Here is a 20323-nt window from a genome sequence, read left to right as displayed (position 1 = left end):
CGCTATCTAACTGGACTACTTCCCACCTGAGAGACGAGAATGCCTGCGAGCTATTGTCGACGGCGATAAAGCAATACCATGGACATACTGAGAATCGCTATAGGGGGTCTCCCGAGAGCCTGTCTATCATGATCATCACGCTCTTAGAACTATGGGTAGCCTGTAATAGGTCGGCTTGCAGGCGCAGTGATAACCTCTTGTCCGAGTATGATCCCGAGATTCCATATGACCGCCTGGAGTCTCTACTGCTATATTCGAAAGACGACCTTGAAAGACTAGACAGAGTTGAGAGGTACATCCGGAAGAGGCGCAATGACTGCTCGCCGGGAAATGACCCCATTTTCTCCTCTTTCGGAAGCGAACGGAGCTTCTCTGTTCGCTATTATGAAAGTCATTATCTATATAAGCAGTTACGCAAGGAGATCGAAGCCGAGGCGTACTATGAAAAACAGTTACGGATAACCCGTTTCCACCTCGAAAAGATTAAATATCGAAACATCATAACATCGGCTAACTAGAGTAACTACGTATGCTATGATAGGTCCTGCAACAGGTGCCGCAGTATTAACGAGGCCGGCGCTATGGCTATGAGCCAACACAAGTGGCCCCTCCCAGCGGGTGAACTGGATGCCCGGTCTGTGGTCTTTGAGCTAGCCATCCCTCCGTATTCCAAGGCCTGGAGGGATGCGACGTGCTTCATCATCTACGACCTTCTCCAGTCCCAGTACTCCGGAGGCCGCGAGGGAGAATATAAAGTGCGCATGCGCACCCATCTCTCTAGTTACTACGACGATAATAGCGGCAACCAGGGCCGGATAGAATTCGTTTCGACCACGGCGCCCAATCTAGAAATACACATAAGCACCGCGGAAGAGGGGGATGTTTCGGCCCCTAACGGTAGGACTTACAAGTACTACGATACGGCGAAAAACCGGTACGTTTCATCGTTCGTAGCCACGAAGAAAATTCCGGAGGCTTGCATGTATAAGCTATCAGAGTCGAACGCGGGCCTTCAACAGTTTATGTTTAGGCCGCCAGAGAATAGCTCTGGTCCCCCGCCTAATCATGTTCTGTCGCAGCAATTCTGCTGCCCTCGGGGGCTCACGCTAGAGGCGTTCAAGGCCATGGCCACGCTACCTCTTGAATATCGTCTACAATGATCCAACATCCTCGTCCAGTTATTCAACCCAACGATTGACTTCGGCGAGCCAGATACTATCCTAATAGTGTCACAGGCTATTCATCAGGCCGGGCCACCCGGGGACACTGCCATATACCGGGCAGGCCACTGGTAGCTATAGGACGAAGAGTTTCTTTAGAAGCTTGTCGATGGTATTAAACTTCGGTTGGAGGCGGTGGAACAAAATTGGGAGTCGTATATATCACTGAAAGGGTTTATCCCCATTGCTATCAAGGCGCTTAACCTGAATCCGTCTTCTTATCTTGTCGACTCGTTCTGTTTATTCCTGAAGCGGTGTCTCTCGGTTGCCATGGAATGGATTCGTTTCATGCAAGAGAAGGCCTCGGGGGCGCAGGAGGCGGGAGACGATAAGCAGAGGGACGAATTTGTCCTTATTACGTCCCAGATAGTACTTATCTGCATTGCTTCGTTCGACGTTGACGGGAATCTCCTGGGAAGAATTATGTGGGACCACGATTAACAAGCTAGTGTCCTCATCCATTGCGCCATGATCGTCAAGTTTCTGCCCCATAGGGTTGGGGAGCTAAGGGGCCAGATCCATACGGGCTTAGTCTTGTAAGCTAACCGTGTCCTATATAAGGCTCACTTCTCTCTGATTTCGGTAGTCCTAGAAAACAATAGCCCGTGTCTTGACGACGCGGTAGGAAGATTTATACCGTCCTATATATAGTCGCGTACGTGGGTGCGGTTGTCGGGGATACTAGAGTCTTACTGGCTAGAGGCCGGAAATGCTGTGAATGGGGGAGCAAGCCTTACGACTATCTAGGTCAACCTCTTGACCGGAGAGTTTCTTGTAAACGGCTTGCCTCCATCACGTTTACCCGAAGAGTACGAACGCCACTCCAGCTTCGGGACCTTATTTGGTAGGGCGATAGTAGAGGTGCTGCCTGCTTATACTCCCGAGAAGCGGTTCACCGCCACCAGGATATACCACGGATACGAGCTACCATTTGGGTTGGATACGTCGGGAGGCGTCGACTTTCTTTCCGCTCGCGATGAAGATCCTATCCGTACTCTGGAGCTGATACCCCTAAGAGTATTCGAGAATTCCCTCCCGACGTGCTTTGTTGACGGCTATGTTTACTGGTATAATTGCCGGTCCAAAGAAGTCGAATTCGTTCCAAAGGAAAACCCTTGGACCTTTTCCGCTGAACATTGGTTTTAGTAAAGAAGAGCTGTCGTGGACCTTAAAGAGGCGAGGAAGAGGAGGAGAGGAAGGGGAAGAAGAAGTGCTGCTCCATCATACTAGTCCTATGGTACGGCGACTCAGAGATATTCCGAACGCCCTCGAAGAGATGAGTCACATCCAGATGACCTCTAATGGCACCAGTAGGGAGATTAAAGTCGATCTACCGAGACTTGGACTCAACTTCTCCCTGCAGCCTGGATGCTCGCAGCTTCATTGTGGGCAGTTTCGTGGGATGTACGTCGATGGGAGCCAAGGGATCGAGACTTTGATTGGGTTGGATAGTAAGTTGGCATTGCGTGATGATAACCATAACCGTAAAATCCTAATCCCAAACGGCCACGTCACGCACCAGCGCTCGTCGCAACGGGCTACGGTTCGTATTAAGTACGGAACCTCGACGCGGATTCATCCATACGACATAGATACTAGGTTGGGACGTCTTGTGGATAATGGTAGCTTGGCGAGCAAGCTTACACTCGCCTATCTCTACGCGCTCACCTCGGGCTGTCTGCCGGATAAGCTTACCGCTAAGACGGGGACGGAGGTATGCCTGTCCATCCTCAAGTCCGCGGCGATAAGATCGTCCTAGTAGTTTTCGTAAGAAGACCTCGATATTCTTGCCTTGATCGCTGGCCTGTCTCCGGCGAGAGCCTACTACCCTGGCTACTTCGCCGTCATGGAGACAACCATGTGGGATAACTTGCTTAGCTTTCTATCCTAGCACGGGGACTTCCATGCCGAAGTCCAATCGATTTTTAACGAGATCAAGTCCACTAACTTCTTTCATGGGGACTCTTCCCCTACCCCGCCGAAGCTCTAATACATAGACGAAGTCCTCAGCGACCGACATGTAGCCAGAGCATCGACTTTTCGTGTTTCGGGGCTCGATGCCGAACGATTTACTACATCCTACGATGAAGTCTATAAAGGGAGAGACCCGGAGACTCGTGCGGATAGGGCGTAGAAAGCATTTAAGATTGCGACGATGGTGGTTGAAGAAAGGACAACCCTCCACGATGCTATACCGGAACATTTCTACGATTCTCTATGGGATCTTTTAAAAAGAGTTGGCGAGATAGAGGGCCTAACCCAGGCGTTGCACGGCGGAGAAGTCGGCTATAATTCTGTCGCGTAAAACGTAGACGCCTACATTCACGCTTTGCGGTATGTAGGCTTATATAGGCTGGTTCAATTACTACGTGACAAATTCCGAATGGCTATCAGAACCCGATCTGTTCTTCCGTAAGATGTGGTGTCGGTTTTACCGTGCCTACGGGAGCGGTGGTACGCGTCCGCGCCGATTCCGGGTGATGTTTTGTCTAGCTACGTTGGCGTATTCGAGAGGCTGTGATATGGGTCCTATTCAAGTACTGGCTGCCTGCGTAAACATAGGCCGGATCGGAAGTATTGAGATCCCAAGCGTTGATAACGTCTCTACGAGATGTGGTTACGAATTTGACGCATCCAGGCTTACCTATGTTATTCGAGAGTACCTTTCCCTATTTAGTTCTAGTCAAGAGGTATAGATTCCGCGCTAATAAGGCGAGAGTGAATATGATGAAAGAGAGAGGAAGTTTAGAGATAACTAAGAATGCGCTATTAGCAGCCTCGTCGTCGTTTTCCGTAAGGAATGGATATGTAAGGAACCGCTAGTGCCTCATTAGGACTTTTATGATCGCTACTATAATAAGGAAGTTATTTTGGGAAATATCCGTACCGATTGGAGAAAATGGGTTGAAAACGACCGCCTCCTCCAGTATCTTAAGGAGGTCGTCGATTCCCTACGACTAGTTAAAGTGCGGGAAATATCGAGTTTAGATCATATGCCACCTCCTCTTTCGCTACCAGGCTTAGTGGATCAAAAACCGTTCCTCGACGACGAGGATTTGTTTGGTAACCCAGTACCTAAGCTAGACGGCTACCCGGTTCTCGACAATAAGCTCGTGTGTAATAAGCTCCTGGACGATAAGCTCGTGAATAGAATGGACGGTTTAAATATGCTGGTAAGCTTCCTCCGGGAGAGAGCGTCTCCGGGATTTGAGACCGACTATATAAGCGACTTGGGGAGTAGCGGGAAGTGTCATGAGCGCTCCGGTAGCCGATATTATAATACGCTTGCTATCAAGAGGACGGCCCTCGACTCGGCACTGAAGGAGCATCTGTCAAACTGCGAGGCAGAGGTCGAGAAGGCGTACAACTCTCTAAAGCGCGCTGTTGGCTTCACGACAAGAGGATGCTCTAAAGAGTTAGTTTTAGATCGTTGCATGGTGCCTAGGGTCTCACCTACATTCTTCCTAGGCCAACTTTCTCGAGCGCGGTGGGGTCGACTTTCTCGAGGTTGGATGGAGGCGATCGTCGCGTATATAAGATCGCCCGCCGCGGTATAGCGAGCCGAGTGTATGTCCTGCTGCTCTTTGAATGAAGAAATGGAGCTCCTCCGAGACCTTCGGAACCCGGGCCATACCAACTGGGAACCGATGGAATATCCCGAGTCGCTGTTGCTAGAGGTCGAGAGCGGCATTATGATTCGCGAAGTTCAGGAAGAGATTGCGGGAAAGATGAGGCAGCCGCCGGAGAACAGGAACACAGTCATGTAGCTAAATATGGGTGAGGGCAAGTCGTCCGTCATCGTGCCCATCGTCGCAGCGCACCTGGAGGACGGAAAGAGGCTCGTGCGTGTCATCGTCGCTAAACTCCAAGGAGTTGCTCCGAATGCTTATTTCCAAGCTCGGGGGGTTAATAAACCGTCGGATCTACCACATGCCATTTTCCCGTTTGCTTAAACCAGACGCGTCGAAGGCTGCTAAAGTGCTGGAACTATCGGAAGAATGTGCGAAAGAGGGCGGCGTTCTTCTCATGCTGCCAGAACATATCCTCTCCTTTCAGCTGATGGGGATCGAATACCAGCTTAATAACTCCCAGCCTGAAGTCTCCCGGACCCTCCTCGAGACGCAAAGTTACTTCAATACCTGCTTGCGCGACCTAGTCGATGAGAGCGATGAGAATTTCAGCGTAAAATTCGAACTTATCTACACCATGGGCACCCAAAGGCCCGTCGAGTTGAACTCTGAGCGCTGGACGTTCATTTAGCGCATTCTTGATTTCGTTAAGGATAACGTGGGTGAGGTGGGACAGGAATTCCCGAGATCGATAGAGATCACTACCACTAACAGCACCGCGCAATTCCTGAGAATACGTCTTCTTGGACAGGGGGCCGAAGAGAGGCTGCTAGAAACCGTGGCCACAACGATCTGCAACACTGGATTTCAGGGGTTTCCTATACATAGACAACAAACATGGGTTAGGAACGCCGTACGAACCTACATTCTCGGCGAGAACTTGACTAGCGAGAACATAACCAATGTCGAAGACCGATCCGGTTTCTCCACACCGTCCACGAAAAGCCAACTGCTCCTCATCCGAGATCTATTCGCAGGCGGAGTGTTGGGATTTGCCTTTCGACAGAAGAGGTGGAAGGTGAATTACGGGTTGGACCCTGGCCGGGTTCCTGAGACTAGACTTGCTGTCCCCTACCGCGCCAAGGACCACCCTACGGCAAGATCCGAATTCAGCCATCCGGACGTTGTCGTGCTTCTGACTTATCTAAGCTACTATTACGAAGGTCTATCAAATGACGACCTCCTCGCTACGTTCGAGCACCTGATCAAGTCTGGCCAGCCTGATGCCCATTACCAAGGCTGGGTGGGTGACGTGCCTGAGCTTCCCCGATCGTACCACAACCTAGGAGGGGTGTCGATGAAGGACCACCGGCAGCTGACCGAGGAAATCTTCCCGCACTTCCGCTGGGCGAAGCGCACCATCGACTACTTCCTGTCGAACATCGTCTTCTCAAAGGAGATGAAGGAGTTCCCCGAGAAGCTGGCCGCCTTGGGCTGGGACCTAGGCCAGGCAAAGGCGCATCCCACGACCGGGTTCAGCGGAACCTATGACTCGCGCCAGCTGTTACCCTTGGACATAACGCACCACGACCTCGACACGCAGCGTCATACGAACGCCATGGTCGCCGAGTACTTACTACGATCAGAGAACTCGGTCGAGCTTACGAAACGCCGGAACGGCGAGGAGCTGCTAGATCTCGTTAGCTAGATGCGCGACCGGCCGGTCCAGGTTATTCTGGACGTCGGCGCGCAGATCCTTGAACTAACCAACTCCCAGGTGACCGAGAAGTAGCTCGAAGAGATAGCTTCCTCCTTCCCCTCGGGCCCTGAGCGGAAGCAAGCGGCCATCTTCTTCGACGACTACGACAACCTCTGTGTCGTCGACCGCCAGGGCCGGACCGAAAAGTTCCAGACCTCGCCCTATAACGCCCAGCTCGACCGCTGCCTGGTCTTCTTGGACGAAGCCCACACGCGAGGGACCGACTTGAAGCTCCCATCCGATTACAGAGCAGCCGTCACTCTCGGTGCCGGGCTGACCAAACACCGTCTCGTACAAGGTAAGCAAAAGAAGCTTTTCCTTCTCCCGTTCATCTCTTCTTTTCTTCTTACCCGCAGAGTCGGTCTGACACGTGCGATTACCACTAGCCTGCATGCGGATGCGGAAACTCGAACATGGCCAATCGGTTGTCTTCTGCGTGTCCGAGAAGATTGAAGCGCAGATCCAATCTCTGAAAGACGCCGCCGAGGACAGTGGCAACATCCAGACGCGCGACGTCTTGGCGTGGGCGATCGACCAGACCTTCGCCGACCTGCGACGTAGCATCCCGCTGTGGGCCGTACAGGGCCGGCGGTTCGAGCATCACCGGAAGCTGTGGGAAGCGGCGGTCACGCAAAACGGCGGGATAGCGCTGTCGCCCGAAGCAGCCAAGCGGTTCCTCGAGGACGAGGCGCTGACACTCGAGCATAGGTATAGACCGAAAAAGCGAAATACGGGACGACACGAATCGACGATACGCGGCGACCCGCCGATAGCAGGGCGACTGGCCGAAATAGAACGGCGCTGCGTGGCCTTTGGCGCGACGGACCCCAGCTCGTCGCTCCTAGCGGAGGAGCAGGAGCGCGAGCTATCGCCCGAGATCGTACAAGAACGACAAATCGAGCGGCCGGCACAGGTGAGGCTAAAGAAGCACGAGGTAGACCCGGCGCTCGCTATGCTCGTTAGAGAGGGTACCTTCAAGCGGCAGCCGCCTGACGACGCGCCCCCATTCCGCGCCGCGTTCGCGGCCTTAGACAATACAGCCGCGGGACGTGCCTTCGAGTTGTCATGGTTCCCCAACGATAAGGGCGAAGAAGTCCTCGTGACCAAGGACTTCGCGCGTACCGTCCGGCTCGACGGGTACGGCGCTTACGCCGACTTGTACCTACGCCCCGTACAGTGGGTGGTGACCCTAGTCCTACTACCCGGAGGAGAAAGACTAGAGAGTGAGGAGGGGGAGCGGCAGCAATAGAAGCGTCGCAGCCCGCTTATCATCATCAGCCCCTTCGAGGCCCAAGAGCTCATGGACGAGATCGCCCGGTCCGAGCACGTCCGCCTGCACCTGTACGCGCCGCTGCCGAGCCCCACGCACCAGGCCCTCGACCACTTGCAGCTGTACGTCGTGCCGCGCGCGGGCGCGGGGTCGGCGGCGTACCAGCCGTCGCAGCGGCAGCGGCAGCTCCTCGGCCTCTTCGCGAGGCAGCTCTACTTCTCATCGTACGAGGACTACACGGCGATGTGCGAGCCTCTAGGCTTATCGACACAACCTCCGTCCTCCAACGGCGGTAGTCCGATAACTATCGAGCCGGACGGGTTCATAGCTCCGGGGTCGGTCGGGAGGGCGTCGGCGTTCCAGTCGAGTCCAGTCCCGTTCCTCAAGACGTTCTTACTCGCTCTGCGGCACGGCGCAACGGGCAACGAGAAGTCGCACTGGGGAACAGCGCTGGAGGGCGAGACACTATCGGGACAGTGCTGGAGGGCTAAGGCACTACGAGAGACCAAGTGACTAGGTTAATATAGGTGTCAGAAGAGGTTACGGAGGAATAGGCAAGTTGTTGGCTAGAGGGAGGCTTCTTCTTCCTTTTTTTTTTTTTTTGCACATCTGACACATCGTCTGTGAGAATGGGAGGGAACGAATATGCCCGCTGGTATTAGGTAGGTAGATTTAGCAATGAACGGACAAACCGAATCCTTAATCAGGCTGTCGAAGCGCCGGTCTTGAGAGGTCAAGCTCTGCATCGGCTCGTTGGCGCTGGTCGAGATATCTAGGTACCTAGGTACCTACCTAATATGAGTACGGCGGAAGGTCTCCCAGGTAACAACAGGTAGGTAGGCTACGAGATCTGTTGGTTACGAGGCCGCTTCGAGATTTGGAAACGTCAGAGGACGTCCGACCCGTAACAGACATCTCATTGACCCGGTAACGATGGAAACCGTGCACACTTCCCGGCCTCGTCGCCCGTCACCGCGACGAGAGGAAGGAGCGGACGAGGTTGGACGAGGTTGGACGCTGATCGGAAAGAGGGGCTATGGAAACCTTGGTGCCTTAGGTATTTACCCCCACCGGCATACCTACAATATCATGGTTAGGTACACGTCGGAAGCATATGTTTGGCAAGCTACGTCAAGTACTCGAGCGGCGTTATGCAGGTACCCGCGGTACGTCGCCTGTTCATGTCGGCAACTCGCAGCCTCCTTGCCATCTCACCTCGCAGAAAGAGGGGTCTCCTCTTCCCTTGCCAACACTCTCGCCCTCACCGTCCTCGTCGTCCTCAGCATCTTCTTCTCCGTCTTCTCCAGCTTCTCCATCCTCACCACCAAATAAGCCCATCGCCATACCAACCCGCGCACCTCCCCAAGAGCCAGCTAGCCCCAACTAGCCCATATCCCGCGATCGCCCACGGGGGACTTCCCGGCGAATGAGTGTACCATTGATTCAACTCGCCAGCACCCAGCCCACAACCCCCCCGCTGCCACCATGGTCAACCTCGCCAACTTGGCGCTAGTGTATCCTGGAGTAAGTAGGCTCATCTATCCCTAGTTTTCGTGTTAGTGGCCAGGATTGTACCGTGGACTGACGCACTGTTGAATATTTAGCTGCTCCTCGTGGCGGCAGGCTTCGCGATGTGAGACACGCACCACTCCTCCATCCATCCCTCCTTTGTCTGGTCTCCTTCGCTCGCCGGGCCGTGTCACCCTAGTTAACCTCTACCCTCTCAGTTACGTCCAAGTCACCTCTAGCACGCTCGCCCTACCCCTCGCCACGGGCACCACCGTGCTTGCCATCCTGCTGCCTTTCTTCGCCGCTGGAAACCTCTTTCTCACATCCGCTGCCCGTCGCGTCCCGGTCGGCGCGCGGACTGGTTCTTCCTCCTCCTCTCCCTCGCAGTCATTGCCCCGCTCGCTCGCGTCCCTCGCGGCGCTAGTGCAGTTCCTCCCCGCCGCCCTGCAGCTGCTCCAGGGCGTGCTGACCGTTGTAGTGGCGACGCTCGCGGCCGAGCGCGTCACCCCGGGGCGCACGCTGGGATGCGGGCTCGAGGGAAACTGGCAGCGCATGTGGAGCGCAAATGACGGTCAGGATATCGAGCGTATCCAGAACGCGTTCAACTGCTGCGGCCTGCGCTCACCCGTAGACCGCGCCTGGCCGAAGAGGGGGGAAATCCCCTGCACCAAACTGTACAACCGAGCCAACTCCTGCCTCGCGCCCTGGCAGGAATCCGCCCAACGCGCCGCCGGCTTCGAGCTCACCATCGCCCTCGTCCTCGGCCTTTTCCAGCTCGTCCACCTCGTTCTCTTCCGGCTCCGCCGCGCCAACGGAGGCGGCTCCGGGGCCGAGTACAGACGAAAATTTGACAGCGTCGCTACCAACCCCAGAGGGCGCCTGATCGAGGATGGTACGGATGACGAGGAGGCCAGTACCGGGGCTGAGCGCGGCGGGGACGAGCCCGGTGTTGGTCGTCGAGAACACAGGGCCCTAGAGGAGGGGCCGAGCCGACCCCGGCTCGAGCCGTCGAACCTGGGAAGCGAGCAGAACGACTGGGCTTAACCGCCAGTGGCAGCTACTCTCGTTAGTTGGTTTATCGGGAGTCTTTCTAAATCTACCGCGTCCAGTCTGTTCTTGAGGCGGAAGGCGTCCGCAGAGGGGAAGGACGGCACGGAATTGGAGGTCTCAGATATATGCAGACACGCTTGGGTGGGGAGGCAAGCCAGAAGCAGGCCCGGAAGTAGTGAGGCAAAAACTTCTACAGAAGAGCTACGGCAACACATATGATGAAGTAAACGACAGGACGAGAAGAGGAAGAGTCTGCAACTTGCCACAGGTCACGTAACAGAGTCGGCGGTCCCGAAGTGTGGTGGGTGCTGGAGTAAGCGCAATCTAGGCGAATAGCGAATGCTGAATGGGAACACGGCGCGAACTCCGATTCGCTGGAGGGGGGTCTATCGAGAAGGAATCCGATTGTGTTGTTTTGCCTAGGTGTCTATATAAGTGCTGCTTGGTATTATATAATTTGTACCAACCTGCCTTAGGGAGTTGTGGAGGAAGAGGGGGGTTTCCCTCCCCGGCGGGGCGGGCTGAGATAGTCTTGCGCGAACTCGGTAAATCTGGGGTCTTTTACCACGACTCAACTCCCGACAGCCGACAGGAACTTGTAATAGTCGGTCAGGTGGGCAGCTATGCCTGCCTAAGGTCCATAATGCACGTAGCCTCTTTCAATAACACAGGATGATCTTGAGGCCATGATCTTGAGGCGCGGATCCGCTGACTCCTTCACTACTACCTAGGGTCGGTAGTATCATTACCCGCTGGCGAGACGAAACCAAACCCAACTACACCGAGGGTCCATCTGCGTCGTTACGTTTCTGAAAGGGGGGGACAGAGATCGCCTGGCGCGTGTTTGCAGGCAGGCAGGTAGGTATAGGTATACTGGGCCGCGCATTTACATATTCACCTCTACACATATACCTTAGGGACACTGGCAACTACATATAAAACACGAAAGACGAACCCCCCCCCCGCAACAACCCCCGGCCGCCGAGTCCACCACGGGTCACCCCTGTCCCACGCTAATACCTCTAGGGCTTAAGGGCTCGGGGCGCCGCTGTGAGAGGGACCCCTGTTTTAGGATCGCCACGGCTCCCTTGCCCTCCCTCCCCCCCCGTAAGCCTGGTCCGTAGGGACTGGCGCGTTCTGGAAAGATGGCCGCGACGCCAGGGGAAGCGAGGAGTTCCCTTCATTGCGTGCAGCGCCGATGCGAGTAGTAGTAGGGCAGGGCTGACGAGCGCGTGGTTTGACGGATGTTTTTTTTTTTTGGACTGACTGGGGTGGAGAGATGACGCTACGTGTGTGTGTGGTGCCTACATGGGTAGGGATGTGGATTAATGCGATGCGCACGCATACGTAGGTAATTATGCATAACTACACGTAGGTGGTCGTCGGACCATCCAGCCCATCACGTGAAAGTGTGCTGCCGACGACCGCACCATACCAGACGTCCGTCGCAGAAATCAAATGCGAGGTTCTAAGACTACAGAGCAAATGAGCCACGCTGCCCGGAGGCCGGGCTCGGTGTGTTGACCTTCGGAATCAGATGGCATTGCTAGGCGGGGCGGCTGCGCGCGGGTGGATATCTGTCTGTCTATCTCTCTCGCTATCTCTGTCTCTCTCAACCTCTTTGGAGAGGTTACCTGTAGGTACATAGGTAGTACTAGGCCGACCGGAGAAGCACGCCTCCGTCTGGGTTCAATCGTTGCCGCCACCGCTCCTCCTCACGCCTCTTTTCCGTCCCTCTCCGTCGCCGTCTCTCTCCCTCCCGCCGAGCATTGATCAATCAAATCCCCTCTTTCTTTAGAACCGGGTGGGCGCGACCGGCGCCCGGCGGGCGGCCCTGCGCGCGCGCCGCGCCGCGCCGCCGGCCACGCGCTCGCACCGCTCGTCGCCGTTGCTGCAGCGCAGCGGCAGCACGCAGCACCCGTCGTCGGCGAACTGCTCCTGCCCGTCCGCGCCCTTGCCCAGCGACGAGCAGTCGGGCTCGTTGGCGCTGCAGCTCGGGTCGGCTGCCACGGCGTCGTCGCCGGCCTTGTCGTCGCCAACGCTGCCGGCATTGCCAGCAGCTTCGCCGGCATTGCCGGTAGCTTCGCCAGTGTTGCCGGCGTCTCCGGTAGCTTTGCCGGTGTTGACAGGGCTCCTAATAGTTTTTCCAGCGCTACCAGCTTTGCCCGCACCGGCGTTGTTGCCAACGTTACCTGGGTTGGGGTTGTTGCCATTGTTACCCGGGTTGGGATTGTTGTTGTTGTTGCCCGGGTCATTCGGGTCCGGGTTCGGGTTCGGGTTCGGGTTCGGGTTGACGTTATTACCCGGGTCAGCCGGGTTGACATTGTTGCCCGCATTACCCGGGTTGGCATTGCCGTTGTTACCGCCAGCGATGCCAGCATTGTTATTATTGTTGCCCGTGTTAGCGTTGTTGTTGGTAGCTTTGCCAGTACCGGCGTTATTGCCCGTATTAGCATTGTTGTTATTGCCGGCAGGGGTGCGAGGACTGTTTCTGTTGCCCGTATTACCCGTGTTGCCGTTGTTATTGTTGCCCGTATTGCCGTTGTTGTTGTTGCCGCCGGCGTTATTACCAGTGCCAGCATTGCCGCTTACACGTTCACATCGTTCGCCACCGTCGCCGTTGCCGCAGCGCAAGGGGAGTAAACAGCAGCCATCCGGGTCGGCGAATTGCTCGAGGCCGTTGGCCCCCTTGCCAAGAGACACGCAGTCGGGGCCATCAGGGAAGCCACAGCTATTCACTTGTCAGCGAGTCTTGGTCGCGGGAAAGGGGCCGGCTGGCCCTAGAATAGCCAGAGGATGCTTACCCGTTCTGCGCGAGAACTTGCGAGGCAAGGAGAGACAGGGCGAAAAAGGCCTTCATGTTGCCGAGGGTTTCTGTTATGAGGGATGTAGATGAGGGGACGGAGGCGAAGGACAAGTGAAATCTGCGCAGCAGATGAGTTCAAAGTATCGCGGTGAGAATAGAAGTAAAAGAGTCTTTGAACACGGAACGTCGACGTCTGGTTGAGCAAGAAGAGGAAATTGTCAACATAAGCTAGCGGGATGGAGTATTCTTATACATAGTTGAATATCCCGCCCGACGGCGGCGACGCGTAGGCGGTTGTCGGCGTGCCAGCCGCAAGCGATGCCATCGCCTGGCCCCTGTCTCAGCCTCCAGGGCGAAGCCAGCCAGTTCTCGGTGGGCGTTTGATATCTGACGTTGCATCCGGCGCAACTCGGGCTGCAAAGTTGTTTCCCGCCGAGCTGCGATGCTGGGACAACCCGGGACAACCCCCCGCGAAGCCATTTCCCGATCCGGCTTTAACGAGCTGTCAAAACCCCTTCAACACCGCCCCCCCTGTTTCACAGCCTGTCCGCCATCCCCACAGAGCGACGTGCCAAGATCCCAAGCAGTTAATAGCTCCGGCAATCCAGGATCCTTGCGGAAGGCTCGCATTGCATTACGTGCGCCGAGGTCTTCTTCTCCCTCCCGATGATAAGCTTTAGCTGCATGTCCCGTGCGGCTAAGAGGGCTTAGCATAGCACGGGGTGCCGTGATCCCCGTCCGGGGTCTTCGTCTGCTAGGGTGGGTGGAGGCCGGTTTGCAACGCCGTAACTGGCTGGGGCTAGAGGCTCTCGATGACCAGGACGGCACAATGTTGGGGTCGGTAGACGCCACGTCACGGCATTACGCATTCTAGAAGGGTACGATATCAGATAGGCTTCTCTGCCGTACGTTACGAGCAGATTGAGCCACGCTCGTGGGGATTGCACTGTGGGACCCCCTAGGCTGGGCCCTCAAGCCGACTATTAATAGTCGTGGTAGTTTCGTCGCTATAATGCTGAGTGGAGCATGTTTCCAACAAGGTGGTATTATATCGCCCTACCGCTATAATATTCTCCGCTGGCTCATGCTAAGCAACCCCCAGCTATTCCAGCAGTTACGTATTCCCAGTTACGTATGCGCAGGCGCGTTGACGCTCGCAACGTTTCTCCCCTTGCGCTTCTAGGTCGGGAGAACTTGGAGGGGTCACGATCTCCCCACCACGGGCAGTCTTCGAGATTTTGCAAGGTTGGAGTCCCATCCGCCAGAAAACCGGGTAAGTTGACATGTCGAGAAATCCATGTGGCCCCCTTTGTGGTAACACGCTCGACTAATGACTAATACGTGCCCTATTACTTCGTGCTCTCTCTCCCTCTCTCTCTCTCTCTCTCTCTCTCCGCACGAGGGATGCCCGGGGAGGGCTATAGGTAATGATATGTACCAACGGACACAGAGGTGGCCAAATCTCTCCTATCTGTTTATCTCTGTACGGCCCGTGGCTGTCGGCACCTCCCGTGGCGTTGCCTCACCCGGGGTCAAATACTAGGTAATATAGGAAACCGCGGGACGGACGAACTAGCCGATCGTGTCCCGATCGTACCACGGGCTATTACTATGTTGGTACCTCCTATATCACGTAAATTCCACGTACGTGCCGCGTATGTGCTACGTACATGCTACGTACATACATACATAGGTAGGTACCTACCTAAGGGGTATGACCCACCGGCGTTAGCAGCTCCTGCCTCCGCCCCACGCGGCCCAGCAGCTACGGCTTCCCTCTGCCCGCGCTCGGCTGCGGCGGCAGGCATCGGCGTTATGTAGCTGCTGCATTACGAGTAGGAGGGAGAGAGGTACTTCTTCGTAAGAATAATGCAGGACAGGTACCTACTTTGGATATACGAAACTGAGCACCTGGCGGTACCTATACCTGTAGGTAGGTAGAGGTATTCTGCTGGCTGTCCGAATGCGGAATGTCTTCAGAATGCCTTCAAGTTGGCGAGGGCTCAAGGAGGTGAGTACGAACACGAGGGAAGTGCGAGTCGAGTCCTCTTGGGCTAGCACCGTGACGTATACCTCATTCCACTCCTCCCATCTGGGCACCTAATTACCTACCTACCTAACCTAACTTCCTCTCCTAATCACTGCCTTCTGCGTCCTTCAGCATCCCTCCCTACTCCTACTCCCCTCACGCCTACCAAGCACACGTCTCTCCCTAGATCCCGCCTACACGCCAGACAACAGACCGACAAAGATTCCTTTCTGACGCACGAAATTGCTAGCATGGCCGGGATAACAACCGTCGAGGTCGCCAAAGTCCTGTCCGACTCCTTGCCTAGGCACGTCGGACCCCCGACGCTGAATACGAATGCACAGTTGCATTCGCCGCTTGCTCCAGCAAGAGGGTGGAACACAGCTCTACCTCCTAGCAGCATATCCATCCCCTTGTTACGGCCGGCCCCCTTAGTTTCCCTAATGACCCTCTTTACTTCGCCATGGGTTACAGCAAGAATCCAGGCGGCTTCAAACCCAGCCACCACCGTGGATTCTGCCCCTTTTCGCTTGCTACGAGAACCCACATTCCAGTTCCCAGTTAGGACGAGCTCTCACTACGCGTTGTCATCTCTTTCCTTATATCAAAGTGGTGGAAAACACATAGTGATATTATCAAGTATTACATTCCCTCGAGTCCGGCTCTCGAGTTATCACACAGCAGGCTTTACTTCTGAGCCGCGTATTAGTTGCACACCGTACAGCGAGTGATGTGATAGTACCAAACCTAACTGAACTTAAAACCCCATACACAGGAGGGCGGTTGACCGTCCAAGACTTTCATGGGGCTCTTCGGGCTCGCAGAGATCGGCGAGATCCTTCTCATTGCACACATTCTACAAAGAATAGACTATCGGGAGAGCATATTAAACGATAAATAGCCTCATAGTAGGAGGGTCCAGCTGTCGACATGTCCCCCAAAGTCCCCGAGCGAAAGGCCTTGGAATGAAATGGAACCAACTACCAATATCAATTGATGCGTTCAGTCCTCCTCTGACCTCCAATCCTCTCATCCGGAGGCTCCGTTCTCCGTCCGCACCCATCGAAGAAAAATAACAATAGTAATTGAGACAGATTCGCCGGCATCAAAACAAACACCAATACCGACGTCACTAAGCCGAACCATTTCCCTACCACTCCTCGAATGGCCACTTAACCGACTTATCCTCCTTTCCTACCAACTGCTAAAGAAGGGGATGGATGAGAGCAGGCCATGAATCATCAATGCTTTGTGGCCTCCTTCTTCTGTCGCTCGGCCGCGACCAGGCCGTCAAACCGCTTTATGGCCGGAAGGCCCTCGAAGAAGGTATTCACGACCCAGAGCCACCAGAGGCCAGATCCAGTGTCGACGCCGTGGGGGCGCAGCCGCGAGCGCGCGACCCACCACGCCTCCCCGATATGGATCAGCAACACAGGTAGGAAGATGGCCTTCACAAGCCAGACGTAGGTCAGCGCCCCGCCGATCCCGATCCCGGCGTCGGCGCGGAGCGAGGACACGAGAGAGGATGAGAATACGCCCGCATACGACGGGAACTTGGCGTCGATGAATTCCCACGCCGCCGTGCCAGGCTGCACGAGCGGCAGCGTTCCCGCGCAGAGGAAGTACAGAAAGACGCCGGGGAACGACACGAGGCCGGCACCGCGGGGCCAGGTCCAGGCTGAGATGCGGACGTCGCTGAGGCCGAGGATAGGTAGCGCCGCGTACGCCATCTCGACGAGGCGGATGCGGGCGTCAGAGGCGGAACCCAGGGGAGGGTTGATGGCGACGCTGTGCGTCTTCTTGGGGGACGGCGTGGTGATGATCATGGCGTCGAGCTTGAGGTCCGCGAGCTGCGCGCCTCGGGCGGCCGACGCGGACAGGCCATTGTAGGCGCGCAGGTAATGTTCGAGCTCCCGCGAGTGGTCCGCGTTCATGTGCGAGATGATGCGGTCCTTATGAGCCGGGTCGATGGTGACGGCAGCCATGGCTGGGCAGGGAGGTTGATCGGATTGATAAGATAATCGGGAGGGAAGTTAAGATGAATTGGCAATCTCTAGTTACCTGCTCAATGGGGGGATTGGGACAGTATTTAGAAGCCAGCGACGAAGAGGAACGAGCTCGCGGATGCCGCGGATGTCTCTGATTGGATCCTGCGAGCGTCGCGAGTTGTCACCTCTTGGCAAGCATCGGCGCCGAGGCACAGAGAGGTCTTCTGCCAAGGAAAATCAACAACAAAAAGGGTCCTAATTTCCAAGGCAGCTATGGCAAGGACGCGACAGGCAGGTGGTAAGGCAAGAGGCAAGAAAAGGCAGGTCGTCAGAAGGGGTCCAGCGACGGACGAAGAGACGGACAAACCCAAAGGCGCCGACCAACTTGGAAGAGAGGTCTGCGTTGGAGAAAAAGAGCAGAACCGGAGCGACCATCGGAAGGACAGGGACCTCGGAAGGCCGTCGGAGACGCTTAGGTAGGTAAAGCAATGACGACATAAGGAGTTAGGGGGATGTGATATACCTAGCCCCGATAAGTGCATAGCGAGTCAGATTTGGGGTGCGACGTAGGTACCTAGGTATATGCGTGCGTGTGTGCGTGTGGGCAAAATGTCTACACGTGCGATGAGGCTGTGGCCTGGGGGGAGGCAGGGAGAAGCATAGCTGAGACTGCGCGGCTCTGGGGAGGAAGATGAGGAAACCAAAGAGCAAAAGGGGCTTCATATCGAGGTACGTTATCTACCGCATACCTATGCTTATGCAGACTACTGGAGAGCTGTTATGCTTAAGACGCATAGGCACCAGGGCATGTGATAACCTAGATATAGATACGCCAAAGCCCGCCTCCCGTTGGAGAATTCCACGTCGACGTGGCTACTTGCGCCCTAGACGTGAGCGTGGGCGTGCAGAGAGGAGGTACCTAGGTATTAACCGAGTTCCTATTCCGGCTGCGACTCGAGGCGCCGCGCCAGGTAACATAGGTATACGTGCTATGGTACTAGGACAGGCAGGTAGGCAAGTTGACGGACGGGCTGACATTGTATCTACAGGTCGCCCTACCCCCGGCCTCTTCTTCTTCCTAACCCCCCTTCGCGTCCCCCGCCTTCGCCTAGTTGCACTGCGAGTAGTACGGCGCCGACACGTCCTGGCACGTCAGGCCGTCGGCGCACGCGGTGCAGCCCGTGTACCCCTGGCCGCCGCACTGCTGGTACCGGGCCTGAGCGCAGCCGGCCTGGCCGCCGCCGGTGGGCTGGGGCAGGGCGCCGCCGATGGCGGTGCCGACGGGACCGGACCCGACCGCGCACGTCTTCGCGCAGCCGGCAGCGCACGCCGACCCGGCCGTCTTGGTGGTGCCGCCGGCCACGACGGCCGGGCCCGGGTTGACGTAGTTGGCCACGCGGGCGTGGATGTTGATCTGGATGCCGGGGTCGCTGGCCTTGAGCGCGCCGGGCAGCTTGACGCCGGCGGGCAGGGATGCGGGCCGCGTCTGCCCCCCGCGCACGCTGAGCTGGTAGCACGAGATGTAGAACTGGGCGCCGCCGGCGGACCCGGCCGTGTGCAGGGCGATGACCTCGGCGCGCAGCAGGTAGTCGCCGTCGGGCGTGTCGGCGGGCAGCGGCACGTCCATCTTGCCGCAGCACGCGTTGAGGTCGTTGGTGCCCCAGTTGTCAGCGTCGCCGACCGACCCCTTGGCCGACCACGAGTCCGCGAAGATCTTGTACCACGACCCGGACCCGTCCGCCGTCGTCGCGTCCGCCACCTGGCTCAGGTACACGTTGACCGGCCCGTAGTGCGCGCCGCCGATCGCCTCCGAGCCGCACGAGCGGTCGCCCGGTTGCTAGAAAGATCCGCGCCGGTTAGACAGAGCCGCGGGGCATGCACGCGCAGGCGCACGTAGAGGTCTGGGGAGCGCTCGTGCGCACCAGGCTTACCTGGTGCATCTCGATGGTCACCGTGGAGCCGGCCTGGACGGCGCACTTGCCCGAGACGCCCCTAGTGCCGCCCGCGTTGCAGCGTATGTCGGCGCTGTTGACATTGGTAACGGGGCTGTTGGACGCAGGCATCCGAACGCATTGGCGGCCGTGCTAGGTGGGTCAGTCTGCTGCTGCTGCCGAGCCCAAGGGGGTGGTGGAAGCGTGTGTGCCCAGGGTGAGACTTATCATGTCGACGCCGTCGACCCAGAGGGCCTGGAAGAGAGCGTGGCCGGCCGCCTTGGTGGCAGCCATGCCGGCAAGCACGGCGCAGAGCGAGTACCTCATTGTGCTAAGCTGTCGGGAGATTCGAGTGCTACCAGCAGCAGTGGTGACGTCTGGTGGTGGTTCTGGGTCGGGGATAGAGCCAAGCTGGCCGACGATCCAGGCCGCGGACGACCTGGTTTTTTATGTTCCCAGGACCACGCCCTCGTCGAGAGGCCGAGAGCACATCGTGCTCGTAAGAACTAAGGATCGACACATTCCGCGAGGTAGAATCAGTCCAGCTTTTTTAATATGCATAGAGGCAACCTAATACACCCGACACGTCTCATTGGCCCGCCGGTTATCCAGCATGCGGATGAATTCATCCCCCAGATTTTCTCCCCACAACTTGCTCGTTGGGTGCCAGCGTCGTATTGGAAGATGTCCCCCCGGTCTGTCGGCAATGTGACGGCGCGTAGAGGGACGAAGCGCATGAGCCGAGTCATTTGTTGCCGCCCTATATTTAGCCCTTACTGTGGCCGCATGAGCGCCAGGCGAAAACCCGAGCCTTCTGGCCGGAGACTTGATCGACCAAACGATGGGTGCGGATGGAGGACCTGGTTTCCGTGATAGCAGGCGAAGGTAAGAAACTGATAGATGAGGCCAGTCAGCTCGAAGCGTTGCAGCTTCGGATGTTGGTGATTCAGGGACGAGTAAACTGCGAGCACGGTGTTTAAATAACGACGATGAGCTCTCAGCCGAGTTCTCGCGTACCAACTCGTCTCTCGGTAGATGGCCAGATACGGTAATAAGGAGGACTCCAGGGCTAGACCGCCAGACTAGCAAGGATCATTGGCGGTATTAATGTCGCGAGGCGAACCATGCTGCTCAGCAACTTCCGCAGCGTCCCATCGGCGACGGAGCGGCTTGCAGAAAATGCCTCCGCGCG

At 56.5% G+C, this 20323-nt stretch overlaps 7 protein-coding genes across 7 annotated transcripts; 4 read left to right on the top strand and 3 right to left on the bottom strand.

Moving 5' to 3' along the window:
* Window positions 1-461: 461 nt before the first annotated feature.
* On the top strand, window positions 462-1310 carry GGS23DRAFT_116456 (uncharacterized protein). The gene has a single exon (XM_051511040.1). The coding sequence runs from the start codon at window positions 582-584 to the stop codon at window positions 1158-1160; it is 579 nt and encodes a 192-aa protein (XP_051370999.1). The 5' UTR covers window positions 462-581; the 3' UTR covers window positions 1161-1310.
* A 3506-nt stretch (window positions 1311-4816) lies between these two features.
* GGS23DRAFT_610982 (uncharacterized protein) lies at window positions 4817-8649 on the top strand (the record flags this gene model as incomplete). Its single annotated transcript, XM_051520365.1, has 6 exons — window positions 4817-4978; window positions 5094-5402; window positions 5481-6488; window positions 6582-6846; window positions 6935-7724; window positions 7809-8649. The coding sequence occupies 6 exons, from the start codon at window positions 4817-4819 to the stop codon at window positions 8329-8331; spliced, it is 3057 nt and encodes a 1018-aa protein (XP_051370998.1). The 3' UTR covers window positions 8332-8649.
* Window positions 8650-8917: 268 nt separating this feature from the next.
* GGS23DRAFT_573580 (uncharacterized protein) lies at window positions 8918-11099 on the top strand. Its single transcript, XM_051516689.1, has 3 exons — window positions 8918-9342; window positions 9423-9451; window positions 9546-11099. The coding sequence occupies exons 1-3, from the start codon at window positions 9304-9306 to the stop codon at window positions 10369-10371; spliced, it is 894 nt and encodes a 297-aa protein (XP_051370997.1). The 5' UTR covers window positions 8918-9303; the 3' UTR covers window positions 10372-11099.
* Window positions 11100-12253: 1154 nt separating this feature from the next.
* On the top strand, window positions 12254-13499 carry GGS23DRAFT_573576 (uncharacterized protein). The gene is made up of 2 exons (XM_051516688.1): window positions 12254-13108; window positions 13182-13499. Exons 1-2 carry the CDS (start codon window positions 12749-12751, stop codon window positions 13296-13298), a joined length of 477 nt encoding a protein of 158 aa, XP_051370996.1. The 5' UTR covers window positions 12254-12748; the 3' UTR covers window positions 13299-13499.
* Window positions 13500-15859: 2360 nt separating this feature from the next.
* GGS23DRAFT_573575 (uncharacterized protein) lies at window positions 15860-17605 on the bottom strand. The gene has a single exon (XM_051516687.1). It carries the CDS (start codon window positions 17195-17197, stop codon window positions 16454-16456), a length of 744 nt encoding a protein of 247 aa, XP_051370995.1. The 5' UTR covers window positions 17198-17605; the 3' UTR covers window positions 15860-16453.
* A 30-nt stretch (window positions 17606-17635) lies between these two features.
* Window positions 17636-18689, bottom strand: GGS23DRAFT_573571 (uncharacterized protein). Its single transcript, XM_051516686.1, has 3 exons — window positions 18250-18689; window positions 17998-18123; window positions 17636-17929 (listed from the first exon to the last, which is right to left on the bottom strand). The coding sequence occupies exons 2-3, from the start codon at window positions 18007-18009 to the stop codon at window positions 17705-17707; spliced, it is 237 nt and encodes a 78-aa protein (XP_051370994.1). The 5' UTR covers window positions 18010-18123; window positions 18250-18689; the 3' UTR covers window positions 17636-17704.
* Window positions 18309-20170, bottom strand: GGS23DRAFT_610976 (lytic polysaccharide monooxygenase; the record flags this gene model as incomplete). The annotated part of the gene is made up of 3 exons (XM_051520364.1): window positions 19369-20170; window positions 19132-19284; window positions 18309-19037 (listed from the first exon to the last, which is right to left on the bottom strand). The coding sequence occupies exons 1-3, from the start codon at window positions 19456-19458 to the stop codon at window positions 18309-18311; spliced, it is 972 nt and encodes a 323-aa protein (XP_051370993.1). The 5' UTR covers window positions 19459-20170.
* Window positions 20171-20323: the final 153 nt, after the last annotated feature.

The sequence above is a fragment of the Durotheca rogersii genome, assembly GCF_024521655.1.
Source record: "Durotheca rogersii strain YMJ 92031201 chromosome Unknown GGS23scaffold_14, whole genome shotgun sequence".
Lineage (NCBI taxonomy): Eukaryota > Fungi > Ascomycota > Sordariomycetes > Xylariales > Xylariaceae > Durotheca > Durotheca rogersii.
This window is presented reverse-complemented; position numbering and strand designations above follow the sequence as displayed.